General features: G+C 42.1%; 1 protein-coding gene across 1 annotated transcript in view; it reads left to right on the top strand.

Annotated features, from left to right (window-relative positions):
* Positions 1-25,703, top strand: part of il34 (interleukin 34) — a gene marked incomplete at both ends in the record, with an annotated part of 45,261 nt that overhangs the window by 5,271 nt on the left and 14,287 nt on the right. Inside the window, 3 exons of the mRNA XM_079252025.1 lie at positions 19,996-20,099; positions 22,482-22,559; positions 22,779-22,856. Coding sequence (XP_079108151.1) covers positions 19,996-20,099; positions 22,482-22,559; positions 22,779-22,856 — 260 coding nt within the window. The remainder of the gene's footprint in view (positions 1-19,995; positions 20,100-22,481; positions 22,560-22,778; positions 22,857-25,703) is intronic.

Raw genomic sequence — 25,703 nt, 5'->3', positions numbered from 1 at the left:
ACCCTTTTATCTGTCTGGATCTGGAAGTCCCAGAGGATCTTAGCCCTCTCATTCTCCACCACCTTGGGGGGAGTTTACCACTGGGACTTAGGGGTCTCCAGTCCATATTCTGCACAGATACAGATACACTATGCCAGCTACTTGGTTATGGCGCTCCATGTAGTCTTTACCTGCTAGTATCTTGCACCCTGCTGTGAGGTGCTGGATTGTTCCAGGGGCTCCTTTGCATTGTCTGCACCTGGGATCCTGCCTGGTATGGTAGATCTGGGTCTCGATCGCTCTGGTGCTCAGGGCCTGCTCCTGTGCTGCCATGATTAGTGCCTCTGTGCCGTCCTTCAGCCCAGCCCTCTCCAGCCATTGATAGGACTTGTTTATATCGGCCACTTCGGTGATCTGCCGGTGGTACATCCCATGCAGAGGCTTTTCCTCCCATGATGGTTCTTCCATCTCATGTTCCTCCAGACTCCACTGTCTGGGACATTCACTAAGTGCTTCATCCCTCGGTGCCCTCTTCCTGATGTATTAATGGAGCTTGGATGTTTCACCTTGGATAGTGGCCTTGTTCACTAGTCCCCGACCCCCTTCTTTGCGCCTAGTGTATAGTTGCTGGACACTGGATTTGGGGTGGAACCCTCCATGCATGGTGAACGGATTCCGTGTTTTGACATCCGTGGTCTAAGCTTCCTCCTTTGGCCAGCTTGTTATCCCAGCAGGGTATCAGATCACTGGTAGGGCATAGCTGTTAATTGCCTGGATCTTGTTCTTGCCATTGAGCTGACTTCTCAGTACTCGTTGCAGGTATATAGCTGTGGCAGCTTTCCTTGTGGCTTCTTCATGGTTGCCATTCGCCTGTGATATGACCAGGTACTTGTAACTTTCCTCCACATCTGTTATCCTGCCCTCCTGGAGTGCAATGCCCTCCGTATGGATTACCTTCCCTCTCTTTGTTATCATTCTCCCACATTTCTCCAGTTCGAATGGCAATCCGATGTCCCTGCTGTAGATCCTGGTGGTGTGGATCATTGAATCGATGTCCTGCTCACTCTTAGCGCACAGCTTGATGTCATCCATATACAGGAGGTGACTGAGTCGGTATCCATAGCCAATCTTGTTGATTAGTTGGCTGAGGGAGTTCAGGCCTATAAAGAACAGCAGCATGTATCTCCTTGATACATGCCACATTTGATAGAGACTTATATGTGTGTGTTTGTGCGTATACACATACATATAATATAAAACATTTTTTTCGTGGACCCTAAGACATATTAAATTCATTAACCATTACAGTGACAGGAGCTGCATTACACTGAAAATATGTGATTTCACAAGATTCTGCAATTGGCAGCATTCATTGGTGGGATTTCCAGTAAAAAACCAATAAATGCGGCTAGTTGTGCCTGCATCTAGTAAAACCTCTGCACAGGAAGATTTACTGCCATCATTTAATCTTGACAAATATGCAGAACACATGCGGAACTGAAAGCTTTTTCCAGCATTTTGCCAGCGCACCAACTACAACATTTATCACGAGTGTGGAGCGTTGCAGACCTAAAAGTTCACTCACCCTCCTCACTGCATGGTTTGTGCCCTAATAAGGTGGAGGGGTGTGTTGGGGGGCAGTTTGTGATTGAGCCATCAGACTTTCTGCTTACTTGTTGATCTTTGCCTGCTCCTGATTGGACATTACCGTCAGTTTAAGCTCTCTGATTGGTGGAAAGTCTTACAGGACGTGTCTTCATCATCATGTCCAGGTGAAAAAAGAGGTCTCCTAGCAACCTAGTGGTGATGGTGTCACAAATAAAAGTGTTATCATGTTGTGTCTAGATTGAAAACCTCCTGGATGGGATACACGGGGCTGCTGGAAAACGTCTGGAGATCTGCTGAAGGGTCAGATCTCCATCCATTTACCCCTGTAAACCGCTGACAATATAAGTGCTCGGGGTTGCAAAGTTGTAAGGGTTTACAGGAAACCACTCAAACACTGACTGACTAAATGCGGTCTTTTTCACTGACTGATGAAACCATCAGCATCACACATCTCACGTTTCCTGTCAGGGAAGCAGCTCTTCTCCAACCAAAGCTTGACAGAAATGTTATTCATTGCCTGTTTCACAGTTTGGAAGTGAAAAGGCAAATCTTCAGCGGCAGAGAGCTGCACAGCCCCGGATATAAGGGAATATCGTGCAGGATGCTGCTCACCGTTTTCGTCGTCTATTATCTGTGCTGCCGTCTGGAAGGTGCTACGAGGCCGTAAAAACTCACGTTCCTCAGATCAGAAACAGCTTCTAGCCCGAAGCTGAATTCCTCCACCACTGCACCATATGCCAGTGACAATGAGGATATTCTTCTGGTTTCACTTCACAGCACAGACATATGCTGGGCGCTCATTTTGACTTTGATGCCAGAGCATTGCTTTTTTCAGGTGCTTGGACAGGAACGTGTTTACCTTTGTGTAGCTGCATCCCCTCTTTGAACAACACCCCGCATGTGTTTGGAAATCTGTTCCACATGTCTGCTTTTAATGCAGCATTGCCTGAAGGCCTGAACATCTCAGTCATCCAATACGGGTTTTCAGCCTTGTCCCATGGGTCCAGAGATTTCTCCAGATCCTCCGAATCTTTTACTACTATTATGTACATAACATGATGAAATCCCCAAATTCTTTGCAAATTTATACGGAGAAATTGTATCCTTAAATTGTTGTAGTCAGGGTTGTTCTTTTTCCCCAAGACTTGAAGAGCAGGTTGGAAAAGGTTTGTTGGATCTTCCAGATGGCAGCGAAGAGTGATGATGAAGGTGAGGATGAACTGTGTTTGGCTCTGCAGAGGCAACATGATCTGCCAGTGTCCTTCAGACAAGTCCTGGGTCATGGTCAATCGATTCCAGTTCAATACAGATCAGATTTGATGCTTTGCAATCAAAGCTACAAATATTTTCATCCTGACTCTCGTTAATCTGAGACAACAAACAAGTACGAGACTTCTCTGGTTTAACAAACAACAAAAACCATGAAGAACGGTGGTTCTCAAACTGGGTTTTTGGGACCCTCACCAGTTCATTGTGAAGAAATCATTCATTCATTTTCTGAACTGCTTAGTCCGATCAAAGGTCGCGGTGAGCTGGAGCCTATCCCAGCAGTGTTTGGACAAAAGTCAGGGTACACCCTGGACAGCTCGCCACTCCATCGCAGATTATGAATAAATATAAAGACTAAATTTCATGAATAAATTTTGGAATTTTATCAGGATGTCAAAAGTGAAACGTTAGCGCCGTAAACTTTCAACACATTAAACAACAGAATTGGTTGACATTAAAAATCTGAATTCTGCATCATCTCTGCAAAAAAGGCTGATTTTGTCACAGCGGTGAAACGAATCCGCCAAAAATCACTTCTGACGGTTTTCCAACGTTACATTTAAAGGATGCTTCAGTCGTCGTGTGGGGGTCGCAAACGCAGACGTACGTTATCTGGCTCAAAACGTATAAGAACCCTGTGATGTACAGGATGGAAGTTATTTGTTTAGCCATGTATGAAATGATTGTAAATGACAGAAAAGACTTTCTTTCTCTGTTTTAGCTGCTAATTCTAGCGGCGCCAGGGTCACGACGACACGCAGTCCATCGCATATGTGATCGAGAAAAAAAAGTCGCAACGTTTTAAGGGTTTTAATTCCTGTTTAATTCCGAATAAAAGTTATATCCGCTTTAAACAGATGAAAAATAACCAAATGAAAATGACAATTCGGAATTAAACTTAATTCCAAAGTAAGTGGCTGGTTTATTCTTGTTTTAAATCTGAACTGATTAATTCCTCTGCTGTGGAAACGTTCATGCTGCTCTCGTTACCTTGTCCCATCCTGATGAGACACACAATCAACGCGTCTTCTGCCTCCCATCTCTGGTACTTTTCTTCCTCCTCCTCAGTTACTGAAAAAGCAAAGTTTCCAGGTGGTATTTCAAAATTATAACCCATTAGCACAGATATGGTTGGCAAGACGGATTGTCCTGAAAGACTCCCACACATAAAGTTAACCCTATTAGATGCTCAGATTGAAACCCAAACCTCTCTGTTTGACCCCTTCCATGCACCTCAACCCCCTCCGCACGCTGACTCTGTTGACCTTTGCACTTCTTCACCTGACCTAAAATCTGCCATCATGTTTGTTTTTTTACTTTGGGGAGCGGTGGGAGGGGGAGAAAAAGGGGGAGAAAGAATGTATTACACTCTGTCTTTATGGGACTTGATATGATCTATTAGATGAATCAGTTCAGAAGGTGCCAGAATTGGAGCTAACCTTGTGTTAGGAAGGACTCAAGGAGTCACTCAAGACCAGGATCCCCTGACATCCTTAATCCAAGTGCTTAAAGCTTCAGGGTCACTTTGATCTGGCAGCTCTTTCACTCAGGAATGCTTTGTCATGGAAATGCACAGAAAACTGTCAGAGAACCAGCTTGGAAATTCAAATATTCTCTCATGAATACAGTGTGTTTTCAATAAGGCTGCGGCTTATCTGCCCTGATATATGCAATTGCTTACATTTGTAAGAAAAAACCTTAAATATTTGCCTTAGTTTAGACAATATTGGTCCCGTAGATCAGGAATGACCAAACTTTTCTAACAAAGACTCAGTTGTGAGGCTGAAATGTGAGTTATGATCCATAAAAAACAAGATGACAGTGCTGATAACAGATAACTGAATCTCGCTGGAATTTGGATAATAAATATCAATAACCATTAAAACGGGGGGGGGGGGGGGATAAAAACCAGTATTCATTCTAGCTCGTCATTTAGCATTTATTGTCATGCATCTAACTGAGTTAGTATTAAAGTTTTCGTGAGAGGAATGCATTCCTCAAAGCAAAAAGGTTTAATAATTGAAAGTAATACTTAAATTTCAGTTTCACTTTAGTTATACAATCAGACAGTAATGGAGCAAATTACTCACATCGTCTCCGAGGAGACAAAAGTTAAATATGATTAAATAGTAAATCGGTTGTCTTGCACTGCTCTTTACTTCGGTGCCACATGGCAGATGATGTTCTGAGTTCTTTTTTTTTTCGCTTTGCAGAACCTTCCTGGCTCTGGGTTTGTGCACATTGTGATGCTTCTGGTCAGTCCAGTCTCTCCTCTGTCATATTAACAGAAATGTTTGGGATGTTTTGGTGCATGGGTAATATGAGTCCATTTTACTGTAAACAACCTCAGGAAGGGAATCTGGCAGGTGGTGATGAGCATCCTATCAGCATAGTGTTTTATTTTCTTTTGCCACAGATTAAAACTGACAAACACATTACAAACCCATCTGAGATGCTCTCTAGCAGGCTGTTGGTGTTTTTAAGTTGTTTACCAATCAGTGCTGCTAAATTTCTGACATAATGATGTTCTGTTTACATTTTACTGCAGAGCTCTGATTTAATACAGTTTGATGGAGATGGAGACATATTGTGTTACTTCAGTGATGTAAAACTCAGATGAAATGTGACATGATCACACAAGCTGAGGCTACTGAAATCATCAGATTAGGACCAAACGGGAACCAGACAAGAAAAGAAAACTGATATATATATATATATATATATATATATATATATATATATATATATATATATATATATATATATATATATATATATATATATATAAAGATACTCTAATATAAGTGACATATATGGAAATAAAAAGGTAGTTTAAATGCCTTCGCAGCACAACTGATGTTTTTAAATCGTGTCATAAAACTAAAACCACGAGAACAGAAACGACATAGGCAACGCCGTTTAGGTATTACTTACAATCAGCATTACAAGCGTCTGATAGAAATCAGTAAATCACACAAAGTTAGTCTGCACTGCAGGTTGCACAGACGTTTATTTCAGCCATACTACACCTGATGCAGTTACATCCAAGTATTTGCGGTACAATTTGGGGAAAAAAGATTTTATTGGTCTCGTGGACTTCATAGACCAGGGAGAGACATGCAGCTAAAATCAAATCAAATCAAACTTTATTTGTATAGCCCTTTCCGTGCTTAAAAACAATACAAAGTGCTTTACATTATAAGACAATTTACATCAAAATAGATAAAACACTAACACACATACACATCCCCTTTCACCCACCCACAACCACCCTCACCCATTTGCCCTGTAACAGTTAAAAGAAGATGAATGGCCAGGTACATTTGTACCAGATGTGCACCAGATAAGGAAACAATATTCTCAGGGAGCACCCCCAACCAAGACCACCAAGGCCATCACCATGGGGGCCACCCGGGTCCGGGCAGACAGGACCCACGCCACAACTGTAAGGCTGCAGCGCTGGATCCCGACCCACCAGACAGGGACAGTCCCCACAGCAACACCCAGGCAGTCAGAGCAGGGGCAGCCCTCGGTGAAGGGGACCCCAATGAGGAGAGAGCTGGAGCTGGATAACTAAACAAAAATAAAATCCATATAAAAAATAATAAAATCTATACTAATATGTAAATAAACATATAAAATAAATAAATCAAATTAACTGAAAAGATGTAAATCAATATATAAAATATATAAATAAATCGAATTAACTAAAAAGAAGAATAAATATGGGTTAATATAAGAATGTTAAAACTTAGTTAAAAGCTAAACTAAAAAGGTCTTGAGCATTTTTTTTAAAAACATCAACAGTCTCTGCAGCCCTGAGGCCCTCAGGCAGGCTGTTCCATAGGCGAGGCCCGTAATACTGAAATGTGGCCTCGCCATATGTTTTGGTACGAACTTTAGGAAGAACTAAAAGGCCGGTACCTGAGGACCTCAGGGTCCGCGAGGGTTCATACCTTAAAAACAGGCCAGATAATAAGAAGGCCCAAGACCATTAAGACATTTATAAACCACTAAAAGAACCTTAAAGTCAATCCTGAATTGCACGGGGAGCCAATGCAGCGACTTTAAGACAGGTGTAATGTGTTCCCGCCCCCTGGTCCTTGTCAGAACTCGTGCTGCCGAGTTCTGCAGTAGTTGTAAACTAGAAATACTCTCTTTGGGAAGACCAGAGAGCAGGGCATTACAGTAGTCTAGTCTACTAGAAATAAAAGCATGCATTAGTACCTCCGTGCTGGAAAGAGAGAGAAATGGGCGGACTCTGGTGATGTTTTTAAGATGATAAAATCCTTTCTTTGTAACATTTCTGATATGTGGAATAAAATTCAGCTCAGAGTCAAAAATAACACCCAGATTTCGTACACACTGGGAGGATTTAAAACTCTGCAGTTTGCATGAAATGATCTCTCTCTTGTCTTCAGGACCGATGATTAAAACTTCAGTCTTGTCCTGGTTGAGCTGTAAGAAGTTCTCTGCCATCCATGACTTTATATCTAAAATACAGTTTAAAAGGGTGTTAATTGGCTCAAGGTCATGAGGAGACACGGCGATGTAAAGCTGTGTATCATCAGCATCGTTGTGAAAATCAATGCCGTGTCTCCTGATGACGTCCCCAAATGGCAACATGTACAGGTTAAAAAGTAATGGGTCTAAAATTGATCCTTGGGGAACCCCACATTTTATTTTATGGGTCTTTGAGGAGCATGTATCCATACTTATAAAAAAATGTCGATCTGTGAGATAGGAGTAAAACCATTTTAAAACAGTGAGAGGCCCACCAGACATCTGAGTCTGTTTAATAAAATCTGGTGGTCTACTGTATCGAAAGCGGCACTGAGGACAGAAAGTTTGTGTGCATCCAGATTGCCTCTTAGATCATTCACAATCTTTAAAAGGACATTTTTCTAAGATATTATTCCTGTTTAAAAACTCATTTAGCTGTTTTAAAGGCGGTGGGGAAGACACCGGTCTGAAGAGAGTAATTTATTATAAGTAAAAACTCAGACTCAAAGAAGCCATAAAATGTCTTGAACAGTGATGTGGGAATGGGGTCTAAAAAGGCAGGTTGTTGGGTTCAGCTGGGAGAAAACTCAACCAAGCATCTTTGTATCAACCAGGACAAAACTCTCCAGCTTCTCCTCGGGTAAAAACAATGCTTCAGATCTGTTAAAATCAACACTGCATTTAGATAAAAGACCGGATCTGATAGCATTGATCTTACCTCTGAAGTGGTCTGCAAAGTCCTCACATGCTGTTTGTGATGGTTGCATGGAGGACTTATTAAAATCAGCGTTTATTAAAATATCAATGGTTTTAAAAAGGAACTTTGGATTACTTTTGTGGACAGTTATGAGTTTTGAGAAGTGATCAGTTCTTGCCTGTTTTATTGTGTTATTATAGATTCTTAGGTGATCACGCAGGATTTCATAGTGCACTACAAGTTTAGTTTTTCTCCATCTTCTTTCTGCTCTCCTGCAGTTTTGTTTCAGCTCTTTTATTTCTTCAGTTCTCCACGGTTCAAAGCAAGGGTTTGAACCAGCTGAGCTACAGAACAGTAGCCACGAACACAACACCCAGGTGAACTAAACACAGTCTGTTATATGCCGCACCTGGACAGCCTCCAGAGTATTTTTTGGCTTGACTATCTTTCTGTAATATCCTATCTTTGGACTCACTTGGACTGAATTTGGGAACATGTCTGCATGTCTCCTGACTGATTGGTCACTATAAGTGTCAATCATAAAAATTGAACAATTGTTTGCCAACATACCCCTAGAACAGCTCAACACCCCCCTTTCAGCACCCACTGGTCTCTGTAAGCCCCCACTGGAAAACATTTTGTAGACTTTGAGGTTTATTTTTGTGGCTTTTGGCTGCTTCTTCTGTTACGTTGGGGTCAAAGGCCAGGATGGAGATCATGCTGCATGTGCCGAATGCCTAGCTTGGTTTAAGTCTCATTAAACATGGAGCTTCACATGCAGGAGTGATTTGACTTCCAGCCTTTTGCCAGTGGATTGATCTGAATTTAAGATATTAAATCTTAATTGTTATTTATCGAAACTTACAAGTATCCTTTTTATTTTGGGAAAAGATGGAATGGAAACGCGGCTCGTATGTCTCGCTTCCATATCTGGTATTAGATGAAGCCTTCACCTCTCTGTCGAGCAGGATGTCAGGCTGCATGGATTCTTCTGGCTGGTTTATTCTTGTTTTAAATCTGAACTGATTAATTCCTCTGCTGTGGAAACGTTCATGCTGCTCTCGTTACCTTGTCCCATCCTGATGAGACACACAATCAACGGGTCTTCTGCCTCCCATCTCTGGTACTTTTCTTCCTCCTCCTCAGTTACTGAAAAAGCAAAGTTTCCAGGTGCACCTCAACCCCCTCCGCACGCTGACTCTGTTGACCTTTGCACTTCTTCACCTGACCTAAAATCTGCCATCATGTTTGTTTTTTTACTTTGGGGAGCGGTGGGAGGGGGAGAAAAAGGGGGAGAAAGAATGTATTACACTCTGTCTTTATGGGACTTGATATGATCTATTAGATGAATCAGTTCAGCTCACTGATGTTTTTAATTCATTTTCTATATTTCTTTGCATCCTAACATTTGTTGTTGCATGATACAACTGATGATGTTTATTCCTCAAGATGGATGCAGCTCTCCTGGGCAGCAGCATCTCTGAACATGTGCCAGCCCTCAAACAGTCATCCTGTCAACACTTGTGCACTCTTTGCGGATGATTTGACTCGTTAAGTCCGATCCAGCTTTGAGCAGACTTTTCTCACATATTGCTGACAAATTTCACAACAGCCTCCCGTCTGAACGCAACAACATGCAAACAAGGTAACTTTCATCTGCTTATGTGAACGTGCCTGCGAATGCGTTGCTCTGTCTTTGCATGTTATCGCACAGATGTCCTGTACGACATGTTTCCCAGAGATGCATCGTGATCAGATCCAGCTGCAGGGCATCTTTGAAAAGTAAAAGTGGGAGTAGAAAGGAGAGACTGAGAAATGTCGTTGTTAGGGAGTGTTAGGGACAAGGATGGAGATATCTTCTGACAACACGTCAACAAAATATGTGGAATCTTTTAGTTTTGAGTGTTTGGCTTTATAGCCGAGTCATGGTTGCAGAGAAATGTTGTGACTTCATGTGCTGACAGATTGATGGTGTTAACCATCTAACAGCAATGAAGTTCTTTTCAGCTGTGATATAATAAATGCTGATTAAAATAAGTGTTTGATATGGCTTTAATGCAACTTCCCTACTACCTCTTAACGCACGGTTCAGAGCAGGAAGTCATTTGCTTTGCTGTTTACGTTCCTCCTTATGCTCACAGACTCCTTCAAACACCAGCTGATCAACTTTTTCTAGTAAATCCTGAGAGACTTGCAGGAAACAGATACAGACCTGATCAAACAGAGGAGCATGTTATATTATGACTGCAAAGATGCAACTGGATGCAAATACTGTACATGAGAAGTAAAGCAGCTGGAGAGACTGGCCTGCATCCGGAGCAAATAAAAGTCACAATAACATCAATAAAAAGAGAAATCAGTGATTTGAAAATCCTTTTTAACATATATTTGATTAAATGCACTACAAAGACAAGATATTTAATGTTCAAAGCAAGCGGCAACCTCCGGCGGTAAAAAGTAAAGTCTATGTGGAAGTGCAGGAAACTGCAGTTCCGCCGTCATCCACTAGGGGCTGCAAAACGGAGCAAATCCCCATAGACTCCCATGTTAAAAAAACCAACTTCACAGGAGAAATAAACATGTTTACAGCAGAAATAAACATGTTATTAGTCTGGTTCAAAAATCCATTTTAGGTTTATAGGTCAGGTTTAGCTTCATGACAACTGTGGGGAAGTGAATTTTTTTCCAACTCACCTCTTTAAAAGTAATTTAATCTCAAAAGTTGGCATGTTTAGGGGCGTTTCCTTTTGATTGACAGGTACCCGATCTCCCGCTTCGAGTCAAAAGAACGTAGAACAACCACAGTTTTTAGCCGGTTAACAACGTGGCTTAGCTTTAGCCCGCTTACCTCCGTTAGCTGGTTATCTCCTGTTATCTCCTGTTATCTCTGGGTTAGCTTGATTAGCTCTTAGCTACAGAAAGCTCGGTGTTGGATTGATGTCAATCATCCACCATGACGCTCACAGCCCCCGTTTCAGCTCCGCCTCTTTGCCCATATTTGTATTTTCCGGGCGCGACGCCCCTGCCAAGATGATGATGGTAGGAACCGCCCATCAAGCTTCAGTTCAGCTCTTCAGACACCTAACATCCATTTCTTTATATACAGTCTGTGGTTCAAACTGATTACCTTTATAGGTTGCTTTGAGAGTAAATATTCACTCATGTAGAAGTTGATTCCTGCAACTTGTTCCAGTAAAGGGTCGTGTTCACCACTGTGTGACCATCTTTCCTTTCAACAACACTCGGTGAGCGTTTGGGAACCGAGGACACCAACTCTAACTTCAGCTGCTCATCGTTGACTCCAGTACTTTGGTCCAGGATGGGAGACCAGTCTGGACTGCAGGCAGGTCAGTCAGTACCTGTACTCTTTTACTACGAAGCCCCGCCGGTGCTGCAGAATGTAGCTCGGCTTTGTCTTGCTGGAATTAAAAGGGACAACCCTGAAAAAGACGCTGCTTGGGTGCAGCTTGTTGCTCCAAAACCTGTTTGAACCTTTAACTAGAGCTTGTGTAGTTACCCACTAACACCCCCTGACCATCACACATGCTGGCTTTTCAAGTCTCAGCTGACAACAGATGAACACATTGTCCTTTTCCACTTTGACCCGCAAGACACGATGTCCATATGTTCTGAAAACAATGTGGACTGGTCAGACCACAGCACACGTTTCCACTTAGCATCAGTCCATCTGAGATGAGCGGCGGCCCTTCAGGTGTTGGTGATATCTGGCTTTGACTTGTAGACGTAGAGACGATCTGTGTCATTCAGCTGAATGATGGACATTTATTAGGTTAATGCAGCTCATGAACAGCTCATTAACAGGCTGCAAAGCACTTGATGAGGTCGCTTACTGATCTGAATCAGATGTTGGAGTCGTACTTGTGCTACTCGCGGAGCGGGACGAGGAAACAACTGCATTAATACATAATGTCTTTGTGCAGAAAGAAGATGCGTTTGTCTTCCACATGACTTTATGTACATTCTTTATGAACACGGATAAAAACCATCATGCCTCTCATGTTCAGCGGGAAGTAATACATTTTACCCCTTGAAGAACAAAGAAAACAAAAGAAGAAACGGGTAAAAACAACGAAACTTTACATTTGAATGAAAAGATAATGATGATAAATCCTGCACAGCTATAAACCTTTAATGGCTGACTCATCTCAGACCACAAAAATTATCAATGAAAATCAAATGTATCAACCAATGGAGGTCTGGATTTGGAGTTCTACTCCAAATGAAAGTGGAAAAACACACTACAGGTGATCCAACTTTGATGTAATGTCCTGTAAGCAAGTCAAAATGAGGCTCAGTAGTGTGTGTGGCCTCCGCGTGCCTGTATGACCTCCCTACAACGCCTGGGCATGCTCCTGATGAGGCGGCGGATGTTCTCCTGAGGGATCTCCTCCCAGACCTGGACTAAAGCATCCGCCAACTCCTGGACAGTCTGTGGTGCAACTTGGCGTTGGTGGATGGAGCGAGACATGATGTCCCAGATGTGCTCAGCTGGATTCAGGTCTGGGGAACGGGCGGGCCAGTCCATAACATCAATGCCTTCATGTTGCAGGAACTGCTGACACACTCCAGCCACATGAGGTCTAGCATTGTCTTGCATTAGGAGGAACCCAGGGCCAACCGCACCAGCATATGGTCCCACAAGGGGTCTGAGGATCTCATCTCGGTACCTAATGGCAGGTCTGGGCGATGAATCAGATTTTAACCACGATTACGATCTGGGTTTTCAACGATGATAAAAATAAAAGGGTGTGATTATTTTTCTCTCTGCAGTTTCCTCTCCTGCTGTCTTCAGCTGCTAATCGAGCGTCTCTGGCGTTGCAGCGCTGTGCTGTAAACTCCTCCCACAGCCGCTTTGCTTTCATTCAGACACTGTTGCCAACTTGGAGACTTTCTCGCTAAATCTGGAGACTTTTTTTGTTAAAAGCGACAAATCTAGCAGCTTTTACTGGCGTTATTAGAGACTTTTCTGGTGTTTTGGAGACTGACTTGAAGACACATATTGTTCTGCAGTTACTGTAAGGAAGGAGCAGCGGGAGCCTCTCCCGTCCTAAAGCACTCCCAGGCGGCCAGTCTCAGTCGGCTCCGGCTGCAGGTCAATGTAGAATAACTGCAGTAGGTTGTGGAAGTTCACCTAAACATAGTTTATACCATTGTCAGTGACAACTGGCTGCATTATTTTCCTATACATAGTTCTGCCAGTTAAACACTGTAATATCCCTCCGTTACGGGGCGTTACCATAGCAACGTGTTAATCCGCTGGTTCAGATCAGCCGTCTTTTAACAGGTGAATGAGAGAAACGCGCTGCAGCCTGACAGCGGTTGTTTGGTATAAAACGTACATCCAGGCCAACGTAAAATAGTTCCTATATAAGCGGTAAAAGCGGATTAAACAACTCAGAACCGTGAATTAGACGGTTATAATGCACGACACGGAGTCTAGAACACCACGCAGTGTTGTTTATAAATGCGTTGTGGGGTTTCTGCTCATCATCACTGAATGGATTGCATGTATAGAAAACAAGATATTTATATGTTAAAAAGCATGTTAAACTCATCACCACTCCTAAAACTGCTAATCTCTTGGTGCACCCTTCTCCTTTTCTTCTTTTGTATGTTGTATAAGTCTTGTGATTCTTCACTTTTATGATAAACGTCATCCATGATGAAAAAAAAAGCCCTGAAATGACCCACATGCACAGAAGAGGATGGGATGTCACACGCAGCACACTGCTCCCAGAAGTTACAATGGATGCTGAGCACGTCAGTATGGGAGGCAGTTTTAAAAGTGCAGAACAATCTGAGCCAACAGAGTTTTATTTAATATTCCTTGATGAGATTGTGACGTCAGTGATGTAAAAGTCGGATGAAATGATCACAGACTGGATCGATGAAAAGATGTGGATGTGATTTAGGACAACACAGAAGCAGGACTGGATCTGATTCCCAGATATATTCCTAATCCCCCCTCCCACACGCACACACACACACACACACACACAAATTATGTGCATAACATATGTGGGTAAAAATTACTCATCAGCATTGTGAATGTAGTTGAAATGTCTTCCTGGATGTCTGATTTAAACTTTTTTGAATCGTGTTGTAAAACTCCTGCAGTGAAACTAGAACCATGTGAACAGAAATTACATATGCAACGCTTCGCCATCTGAAAATCTAATTAGCTCTTATTTACAAACAGCATCACAAGCATCTGATAGAAATCAGTGATGCTGCTCCACATGAATCACACAAAGTTAGTCTGCACTGCAGGTTGCACAGACGTTTATTTCAGCCGTAGCCAGATCCTTCTCAGCTGAGGAACGTTAGCCGCTGATGTGCATGCAGTGCCTGCTCGACCACACCTGGACTGCAGAAGACCTGGCTGAATCCAGGTGCTAGCAGTTCAGACAGTCTATATGCACACCAAGAAACACCGGTCTTAGCATGTCGCGTGTGGAAATGTCTGGAAGAAACATGGCTGGAAGTCTCTACCAAGCTCCCCCCCCCAAAACAAAGCAGGATTAAGTCTCTCTTACCTTTACTGCTTTGTGGTGAAAACTTTATTCCAGAGAGAAAAAAATGCTGCTGATGTCTACGGGAGTAGAAATCTACCATCCTATAACTTTTAGATGCATTCCTTCTCCAACGCACCTGAACCAAACGAATGGCTCGTCCTCCAGGCCTCTGCAGAGCTGACAAAACATTTCTGATGAAATTTGTTTCAGGTGTGTTTTAGACAGGATGCATCTAGAAGCTGCTTGCTAGTAGCGCTTAAGGACTGGACTTGGGCACATCTGGTCTACTGCTGTGACTCTGTGTACGTTGGAAATGACTCATGAAGGTCCATGTTGTTTAATATAAGGGGAAAAAAAGGATTTTTTTCAGGTTCGAGTGTGCCATCTTTCTACAATATACAATCTATGGGTCAGTTTCATTCTGTATCGTCATTGTTATTTCTGAAGTGAATTTGGAAACTAGCCACTTAGTCTGATTGGTCAATGTAAGCGTCAATCATGAAATGAAACAAAGTCTCCTTTTAATTTTAGCCCTAAAACACAACTCACTAGCGCACACGTCTCAGTTTCACTGTTTCAAGCACGGTGGTGGAGGTGTGATGATCTGGGATTGTTCTGCAGCCACAACCCCTGGAGACCCTATAGTCATTGGATGGAAAATGTGATTCTGTCTCATGCAACTGGACAATGATCCCAGACACAGCAGCAGATCTATAACAGAACGACTGAATCAACTGGTGGACATGATCCAGTCTCAACCTCAACCTAGACCTTCAGAGAGCTGTGTATGAGACACGTGCATGGTACTGCCAGTACCGAGCTGTGCATGGTGCGGCTGCTGAAGGTGGTTTAAAACTGCTGAATTATGCAGAATTTTGCATTGAGTCTTTTTTCTTTGGAAAGGAATGAGAGAGAAGTGCTGTGTGTGAATGTGTGTGGATGTAAAGCACCTTGTAGAACCTGGACAAGGTTAACAGATGATATTTATGGTGTGTAGCATTTTACATGATTTGCATTGGTTTGAGATTTCTGTCCTTTTAGCTGAAAATGCGTAGTTTGCATCCTGTTTTGTAAAAAGGATGTGCACTTATCAACAGATCTGTTGATCTGTGGGAAATAACCAAACAGATTCATCTCCACTGTCTTTTATTTATCTGGAACCATGAATAAATTCAACACATGCCCAACATATCGTCTTTAAATGATTCCCAGGAATCTTCAGGGAAAAGGTGTTGGGAAAAGGTGTTGGGAACGACCAGCTCTTCTAACTGGGCTGGAGCAGAGCTGCTGTCACATGTGTGCAGTGTTTCTATTTTTCTTTCTTTCAAGTTTTGTTTTGTTGATAAAAATAGCTCTGTACAAAGTCACCAATCAGCCACAACATTAAAACCACCTGTGGTCCGCCCTGTTGTGGACAAACCACTACTTTCATGGACATTTTGAGTCTTTAGTGAAATTATCAACTTGGGCTCTTGGACAAACTGATGCCACAGGATCTGTAGCTACTGGATGAGACTTTATGTAAAGATTACTTTTTAAATATTATTTTGAATTTGTTTTTAAAATACTTCAGTGTACGCAGCCTACCAGCATGTCGGGATCATAAAAACGTTCACAGTACATAAATATTTCCTCTACTGAAGCAAAACATTTGACATAAGACTTCAGACATCCAGCCGGTTGAACTAGACCAACAAAAACCCTTCCAGAGGTGACTGATGTGAAAGACAGACTATAAACAGACTGGAAATCACGCCATTAGCAGATGCCCTAAAGCCACAATATAAATGCCATAAATATAAAGCTCCTTACATAATATTATAGTTACTTCCTAATAAATATCAGTGTGTTGAATATACATGTATTTAGTCGTCACAAGAAAACGTATTGGAGTTAGGTGTTTGCAGTCTTATGTGCCTTCCAGCTTGATTTGGTTCAGGGTGCGACGATGCTACAAACATCAGGACTTTCATGCTTTTTCTTCCTCATTGTTTGGTTTTTTTTCTCACCTTTATGCAGCTTCATACTCCACTCAGTGTCAAATAACCACACAGATTCATCTCCACTGTCTTTTATTTATCTGGAACCATGAATAAATTCAACACATGCCCAACATATCGTCTTTAAATGATTCCCAGGAATCTTCAGGGAAAAGGTGTTGGGAACGGCCAGCTCTTCTAACTGGGCTGGAGCAGAGCTGCTGTCACATGTGTGCAGTGTTTCTATTAGATTTTAGTTTAGCTTTAAACAACTTTCACTTACAGTACGTCTTGTCAATAAAAACTAAAATATTTTCAAACGCGAGCGTTCAAACCTGCTGACCAAATCCACATTCAGTAGCAGCGGCTGGAAGTTGAGCCACTGCCTTCTTGTGTGTTGTAGTTGTCCCCTTTCGGCTTGTCCCTCTGAAGGAGTCGCCACAGCGAATCATTGCTTGGGTGAGTTGGTTTTAGACCAGCACTTAGAGAACAATCCTCCTCGGGGCTACAGCAGCGCAGGGGAGCAGGACTCAAACCGCCGACCTTCAGGTCACAAGACAGGCAGCTCTTCCACCTGAGCCGCTGCCACCCCTACACTCTGCGATGGACTGGCGACCTGTCCAATGAAAGTCATTTTTGTCCCATGTCCACACATGTGCTCCACATGCTGATTTATCTCGTATAATATCTCGTATTTCTGACTTCATTGCAATACGCAAGACTTTCTCCGGTCTTTCACTTCTGACCTTAAAAAAACCAAATGGCCTGAACTTCGAACTAGTTCCAGGAAGCAGGAACTTACACAACACTGAGGATAATCATCCTGCTTATCCCGCTTCCAGCCTTGGATGAGAAGAATCTTCATCATTCACAGTTCAAAACCGGTGAATGAAAACAATCCTTTAAGTGTGAAAATTCATTTTTTTGAAGCATCAATCTGCCTGTTGTCCCAAATGTTTTGTCGCTTGTGTAAATCACTCACATCTGGGAGTCTTTGCAGGGAATTTTCAGCTGTGTTGCCAGTTGGGAGTCGTCTGTCGCCGTCCCAAACTCTCAACTGATGTGACCCCTGGGGTTTCGCATTGAGCGACTATTTCCAAGTGTCTGACACAGTTGGACATTTTCACACAGATTAGTCTAAAAACACTTCTGGCCATCTGGAAGTCATCTGGCCCCGGATCGAGCTTCACGACACAAGTTGGTTTATGACAAGTTATCTGTGGAGGAAAGAAAAATCCTGAGTGGACAAAATTAGTCAAAGATTGCACTGTGGCAGAGAAATGGATCCAGTTTTTATGAAGTTTGAAGAGCCACATGACTGCAAGTCGACGCAGCTTCCAGCAGTGACCTGAAGCTGCATCCCAGCAAGTTGTAGACGGGATAGCAGGCCGAAGCAACAGCTGCTGATGAAAAAAGCTCCCAACACTGACAGCTGGGGGAGTCTGTGAGTCTGAGAGGTTTGGCTGGACTAGCTGATAATAAAAAAAGCCAAACCAGATTACTTTTCTGACCACCAGCTCACATTTTAACTAGAATGATGCACACAGGAGCGCTGCTGTTTGAATCACGGGTTGCCATCTGAACAACAACCTGATTGGCCAGATCTGGTCTTAATTATTCAATTCAATTCAATTCAGCTTTATTTGTATAGCACCACTTCACAACAATGTTGTCACAGGACACTTTACATACACGAATCAACATACACGTCATTTCTAGCCAGTTCATACATATCCTATAATAGAAACCAACTGATTGCATCGAGTCATGACTTGGATCCAATCCCCCACCCTGAGCATGATGCACGAGGCGACAGTAGGAAGGAAAAAACTCCCTTTTCACAGGAAGAAAACCTCCAGCAGAACCCGGCTCAGGGAGGGCAGCCATCTGCCTCAAACTGGTTGGGGTGGAGACGACAGGAAAGACAGACCAACATGTACAACTGCACTTAATCAGGAAGACCTGCGGAAAAAAGGAGAAATATTGAACTAATTATGACCATCAGGTTTGGTTTGTTTGTATTTTTATCTAATATCCCCATTAGCTTTTGCATTGCAGCAGCTATTCAGGGTCCAAATGACTTACATGGTGATAATACTAATTTGAGTCAGGTGTGTTGGAGCAGAGAAACATGGAAAACCTGCAGGATTGTGTCCCTCCATGACCGGAGCTGGACTAAATCATTACGGCTACACGATGCCAGTGTTTACGTCATTCAGAGCATAATATTCCCAGTATTGATTATTTTTCCACAACTAATAATAAAAACTGTCACATAATTTAACCCTTCAGTAAATCTTGAAGGAGTTGTCGTTGTGGGGATCATGGCTGCTTCTAGTGGCGATAGCGACGCCACTTTCATCACAGTCAACACATTTTTTATCTTTTTGTACCAACTCAGAGGATAGTTAAATCAGGACAGACGACACTTCCAGACCCTCGTAACGCATAAAAACCACTGGAAGTAGTCAACATGAAGATCATGGCATAAATCTCCCCCAATGTGCCGTGTCCAAGTCTGAACCTCTATGCTGTGCCTTTTTTCACACAAAAATACCATTTATCTTTTATTTGCAGAGTTCTAAAAAAAATGGATTTTTGTAATTTTACATGAAAGGAGGCTTTGAAGATGAGATCTTAGCGGCTCTTTCAGAAAACATGCATGTGGTTTATTGCCTCATCTCCATGACAGTATAATGGCGTTTCTGTGGGGCTTTAATTGCATTGTAAAAGCATGAAACAAAAAACTTATGCATATTGTACATCTTTGCACAGCTGCCCCACATGAAAAACGCTAGAACTTATCTGGGTCCCGCAGTGACAAACCGTGGCTGGCGTTCTGTTGGCAACATGGTCAGGCTCATCAGGTCATGTGGACAAAGCAAGTTTTTCTGGTTTTCGGGTCAAGTTGAAATCTTTCCTTTTCGTTTTTGGACGTGCCAGGAATTAACAAAGATGTGACTGTCAGGTTCGTTTTAATGTGATATTTCAGATTATGCAACATTTTCACTCCAGTCCAAGTTTTCTGTTGATTGCCAATCGGCTTTGAGCTAGCTCGAGCCCAGATGTACAAACTACAACCAGTTTCATGACATAAAGGAATTAAATCCCTCCTGATCTGCCTCTGAACCCTCACAGGAGCCAGCAACAAGGCAGAACAGGCCTGAACAGTCATGATCTCGGCATGAAAGCTGCGATGATTCATGATGTGTGTGACTGGGATGGAGTGGCACTTAAAAGCTTAAACAATCAGCAGTGAAATTGGCAAAAGGATGCATGAATGTGTAGATGTGGAAGCTGTGCAGAAATGCTTCTGCCTTTGAGCAGTAACTGTGGTAACAGGTGCAGCTTATGTGTTGAAATATACAGTATATGTTTGTCAAGAAAACAGCGGTGTGACCACCCCCATGCTGTCTCTTTACAGCCCTGTATCTGATGGCTCCTGTCCTGATGGCGTCAACACCAGCCAGTATGTGCACACCCCTGAAGACGCTCAACGACAGCCTCAGCCACAGGCGGCGCTACATGGTGAGAAATGTCTGAAGTTATAGCTGAGACAAGAGTAGTTGAAGTCTTGGAAACAGCTTCCATCTGCAGATCTCCATGGAGGCAAAGTAGGATGCAAACAATCTGCAGGAGGCTGCATTCTAACTAAGAAAACACAACGTAAAAAAGACAATCTATCTTTTATAAATTGTGCAAAAAAACAAAAAGTGACCACGCAACCTAATCTGATTACGACCCGCCCCCACAAACTCTTTGATCAAGCTGTTGTCAGGCTGTTTAGTTGCTCATTCAGTAACTTGTTCACTGAATAACTTTGCCGTTTTATAATTGACCCTGTAGATCCATGGAGCATTCTCCGTGTGTTGTCTGCAGGAAGAAATATGCCTCGCCGTAAAATCTATCCATGCAGTCATATTTTCATACTGCTTAGTCCAGTTCAGGGTCGCGGTGGAGCTGGAGTCTATCCCAGCAGCTGGCAGGCGGGAAGCAGATGCACCGTGGACAGGTCGCCAGTCCATCACAGGCTGTAAAATCCACTAACAGGTTAAACGGAAGCTATGATGAGGGCATGCTGTGCAGACACGGACGGAAATGTTCGTAAAGTTCCCCACAGCAAATTAAATCTGTAATCTTCCAGCTCAGGTCTGCTGTAAGTTAAGGAATGAACATTTGTAATGAAATATAGTCCTGTAGCCTTCAGCCTTTTCACACAGCAGCTGATTGATCAGACTGATCAGCCGATGTACCAGACAGAAGAGTTTCCTTCCACTGATCTGTAAAGCCAAATGAAAGAATTTAGGTTGATTAAAAACTCTGGCGGGTTACAAACCATCCTATAGTAAAGTCATTGATACTTTAAGTGTAATGTGTTACTTTACTTTGTAACCTAAAAAGTAATATTGTTAAAGTAACACATTACTTGGTGTTGGGGGTAGGGCGTAATGTCCAACACTGGTAATCATTTTGGTCAGAGCAGTCCTAGTGCAATGGTCTCGTTAAAAACTGGACTGGAAGACAGAGAAGTTGTTAAAAAGTCATTTAATTCATGGCAAACGTCTTTTTCAGTGATCCCAGTTAGCAGTGGGTGTTGTGAGATCGGCCTGTTGTTGTTCATTTGTGTTTCTTCTGTTTTTAGCAGAGGCTTGCTTGATTGAACACCTGCAACATTAAAGACACATTTACAGTTCGTACAGACCAGACTTCACCATTTTTTAGACTTTTTTAAACCTGGTAGCAGGATGTCCAAACAGCAGGAAAAAGAGTTCAGGCGATGTAAAATGTCCTCTTTGCTTTGGCTCATTGGCTGGCAGCCATTGTCATAGCAGAGCGCCCCATACTGCCAGCATCTTGGAGTACTTTGGTTAATCTTTCAGGACTCAGAGAAAATTGAGTTCTAGGACTACAGAAACCGCGAAAGACATCTTTTGACGCCTTTGGCATTAAGTGCCCGGATTCAAAAAGGCATCAAAAGACGTCAGCCAATGAGTTAATCAACACGTTTTCTTCTTCATCATGTGTCTCTCTGGGGGGAGAGTGGAACATCTCAGTTCAAAGGTCTGATGTGTTTAAACAGTGCAAATTTGGAAGCATGTTGCACCCCAACTGAACCAAGTCTCCATTCGAGTCTAGCAGTCTATCCCGCTGTGAATGTCCCTAAAATAGCTCTGCATCACTGCTGCCATCCCGCTGTCATGACCACTGCTGTACTTCCCTTAGTTTACTGGCTTCCACTTTCTCCCTTTAACTCCAGCTTCTAATCGAGCTCCATGAAATTTGCCATGTTAGTTTTTGTGCAGGCTTGCCAACAGATAGATGGCGTGCCTCTGCCTCGGGGCTGGAGACGTCACGGCGGAGACAGTGCAGGACCATGTCGTTTCTCCTTTTATTGTGCACAATGTCTTGGATTAGGTTACTTGACAATGATTTGTCTATCTTTGGTTTGGTTTGGTTTGCGCGTTCGTGACATCTGTGACGTTTGTTGAGCGACAAAGACAATACATTCCTTTATTTGCAAGTTACTTTGAATTTAACTTAATATAATTGACTAATTCTTTAATAATCCCGAAGGAAAATTGAATAGTTTCAGTATATTTGAATGACAAATAAAAAACATTTCAATCATAATACAACATGACAATCAACTGTCATTGTAGAGCCATTTTGTGAGGCTTTCGATTTGGCCGGGAATGACCTCCCGTACTCTCTATTGTTGGACTGACTGAAATTTCAGCAGTTTGAAGATATTGTATTTGTATGGGCCAAGGTTGGTTAAATAAATAGAAATTACCATTGACGTTAGTGTGACTTATATATGGATTTAATCAGAATAGATTTACAGGTAAATACCACGTCAGTTTGCTTGTGTAGTTACTAACATGGTTTCACCTTTTCTGTGCATTACAGAAGCACAACTTCCCCATAAACTACTCCATCAGGGTTTATCACGAGGAGATCTTTAAACTGTCAAATATCAGCCGATTGGTAAGTCACTAGATTTTCTTCTTTACGTTCCTGTCAGATGATGCATTTGTCTGTAACTTTCTCCCAGTATCAGGTAGTGACCATTACCCCTTTAAGCTCGACCTGGTTGATGTTAAGCTCCATTTTCAGCTCGGCCCTTAGATTGGATGTGTTGCAAAAATATGAGTATATTGAACAATCCTTGTTTATCGTTCTTGTTGTCTCTCCTCTCTTCATCAGAGGTTAAAGGTGGAGGGATTGGATGATCTGGTTCTCCAGCGACTGTGGTTCCAAGTCAACCAAGGCGTGTTAAAAAAGGTAGATTTATGCAGACGTGGACAGACAACAGAAGTCTTACTTTTAAGGAATCCTTTCAACATATCAACATTGATATGTTGATTTGGATACACCTCACTCACCTCCAAGCAAAGCTAGCTTGTTTATAAGCTATTACGTGTTCTCTGGGAGCTAAAGTAAGTAGTCTGGAAACATTTGGAGATTTTAGAGGAAAGACTGTGGACTGACGAGTCACACCCTGTGGGTCGGCAAGGCCACTTTAGGATAAGAACTGCTTATCCTAAAGCAGTTCATTCAAGGTACCTACCATTCTGCTGTTTTTAGGTGCAACCCTTCTCCAGCACACCTGAATCACATAAGTGGTTTGTTAGCAGGCCTCTGCATAGCCGAATGGCATGCAGAAGAGGAATTCAGCTATTTGACTCAGCTGTGCTGGACAGGAGTTCCATCTAAAGGTTGCAGGATGGTAGATCTCCCGGACTGGACTTGGGCACCCCTGTGCTGTAGTCTTATTGCAAAAGTTTCATGTCACTATCTACTGACTCAATTTATCATATTCTGATCAGGCTTGCAATCTGGAATACGTTTTAAAATACAGTTAATAATATTTTACACTGTTTAATTATTTGTATAGGCTGCATGGTGGCATAGTGGTTAGCACTTCATGTCGCTGGTTTGATCCTCGACTGGGGCTTGGACAGTGGCCTTTCTGTGTGGAGTTTGCATGTTCTGTATGCGTGGGTTCTCTCCCGGTGCTCCGGCTTCCTCCAACCGTCCAAAGACATGCATGTTAGGTTAATTGGTTACTTTAAATTGCCCATAGGAGTAAGTGTGAGTGGTTGTTCCTCTCTGTGTGGCCCTGCGATGGACTGGCGAGCTGTCCAGGGTGTACCCTGCCTTTTGCCCAAAGACTGTTGGGATAGAGCGCAGACAGAGCGCTCTGTCTGCCCTAGGTGGCCGGTGCCCGGCGGGATCGGCCCTTGCCGGCCTGGGCCTGCTGGGGCCTGTTCCCCCTGACTGCGGGGGACTCTGGTTGGGCACCTCCTTCGCCACCTCCTGGGCAGATGCATGGCTGGCTCTGGAGTGGGGGGGTTGGGATCTGTACCTGGGGGTGACTGTCGGTTACCCGGGTCTCTGGGTTCTCCTGGCCTTCCTCTAGCTGTAGGCCGGCGGGGTCACATTGGCATGATCACTCTTCTCTAAACACGTTCCACTCTGAATGTTCTGCATGAATGTTCTGCATGTGTCACAGTCACTGAGTCATCCAGCAAGTTTATTCACTAACAGCAGGTAGCTCTCTTTCTGTCTTTTTGACTTAACTTGCTAGTTTCTGGTCCTCATGATTGTCAACGGTTTTGTTCTCCACGAATCTAGAGTTGGCTTGTGTGGGTGTATATATTTATGTGTGTGGGTGGGTATGTGTGTGTACCTATGTGTATGTGTATGTGTATGTATGTATGTGTATGGATATGTATATATGTATGCATATGTGTGAGTGTATGTGTATGTATGTTTATGTATATGTATGTGTGTGTATGTGAGTATGTATATGTGTATATATGTATATATATATATATATATGTGTGTATGTATGTATGTATGTATATCTATCTTTATGTATGCATGTATGTGTACATGTGTGTGTATGCATGTGTATGTATGTGTATATGTATGTATGTATGTATATATGTATATATATAATGTATGTGCGAGTGTATATACATATATATGTAGGTGGGTATGTATGTGCATATACATGTATGCATTGATCTCTTTCTTTTGTTTTTTTTTTGTTTTTTTCTGTTCTCTTTTCTGTTCTCTTTCTGCCCCTTTCCTGTCCTTTCCGGTCGGGTCCAGCAGCATAAACTCTGTAATACAAGCTATTATCCAAAACAAATTGAAAAATAAAATAAGAATCAAGAACTACAAGGGGATCATTACATCTACAAAAGTTCCCCTTGGCAAAATAAATTTGCTCAGCAGAACACAGCATCCAGAACATCAGTCTGCTTGCTTAAATGCTGGACAAGACAAAAAAAAAGAAAGAAAAAAAAAAAAAAGACTGTTGGGATAGGCTCCAGCTTCCCCACAACCCTTCATTGGACTAAGCGGTTAGGGTAATAAATGAATTAATAATTATTTGTAGGTGAAATGAAAATAAAATGCCAAATGCAAATGTACAATGACCTGTTTTAGCTTCCCACTGCCACCAGGGGGCAGCACTAAAAGTTTGTAACAAGCCCATCCACAGGTTCCTCTTGGTTTTTGTTGTTTGTTCCAACACAGAGAAGAACTTGTTAACTTTATGGAGAAAGAAGCTTTCAGATATGGAAACAAGTTTCTCAGTGTGGATCAGACGATGATATATGATATATTTGTGCTCCTGCTTTAACCTAATATGTTAGCAATATTTTTCCGAAATAATTGGCATTTTATCTAAACTTCATAATTTTTTAATGTAATGTAATCAGTTAGCAATTATTCATCCTAATTTAGTAACATTATTTTACATGAATTAATAGCATTATTTAACACAAATTAAAAGCATTCTTTAAATTACTAAATCAACATTATTAACCTAATACAGTAGTATATTTAGGATAATTTGTTAGCATTCTTTAACCTAATCTTCTAACATTGTTTAACCTAAATTATTAGCATTGTGAAATATAGTCTATTAATCTTATTTAACTTAGGGTTTTTGCATAATTTTACTTAAATTATTATCCCTTTTAATTTATTAATTTAGCATTAGTTAACTAAATTTATTTGCATTATTTAAGTAAGCATTTTTCAACCTAATAAATTAGCATTATTTAACTTTATTTGTTAGCACTATTTAACCTAAATTATTAGAATTATTTGTTG

This window comes from Telmatherina bonti (assembly GCF_933228915.1).
Source record: "Telmatherina bonti genome assembly, chromosome: 2".
In the NCBI taxonomy this organism is placed as follows: domain Eukaryota; kingdom Metazoa; phylum Chordata; class Actinopteri; order Atheriniformes; family Telmatherinidae; genus Telmatherina; species Telmatherina bonti.
Note: the sequence above shows the minus strand (reverse complement) of the source record. Positions and strands in the feature narration are given on the sequence as shown.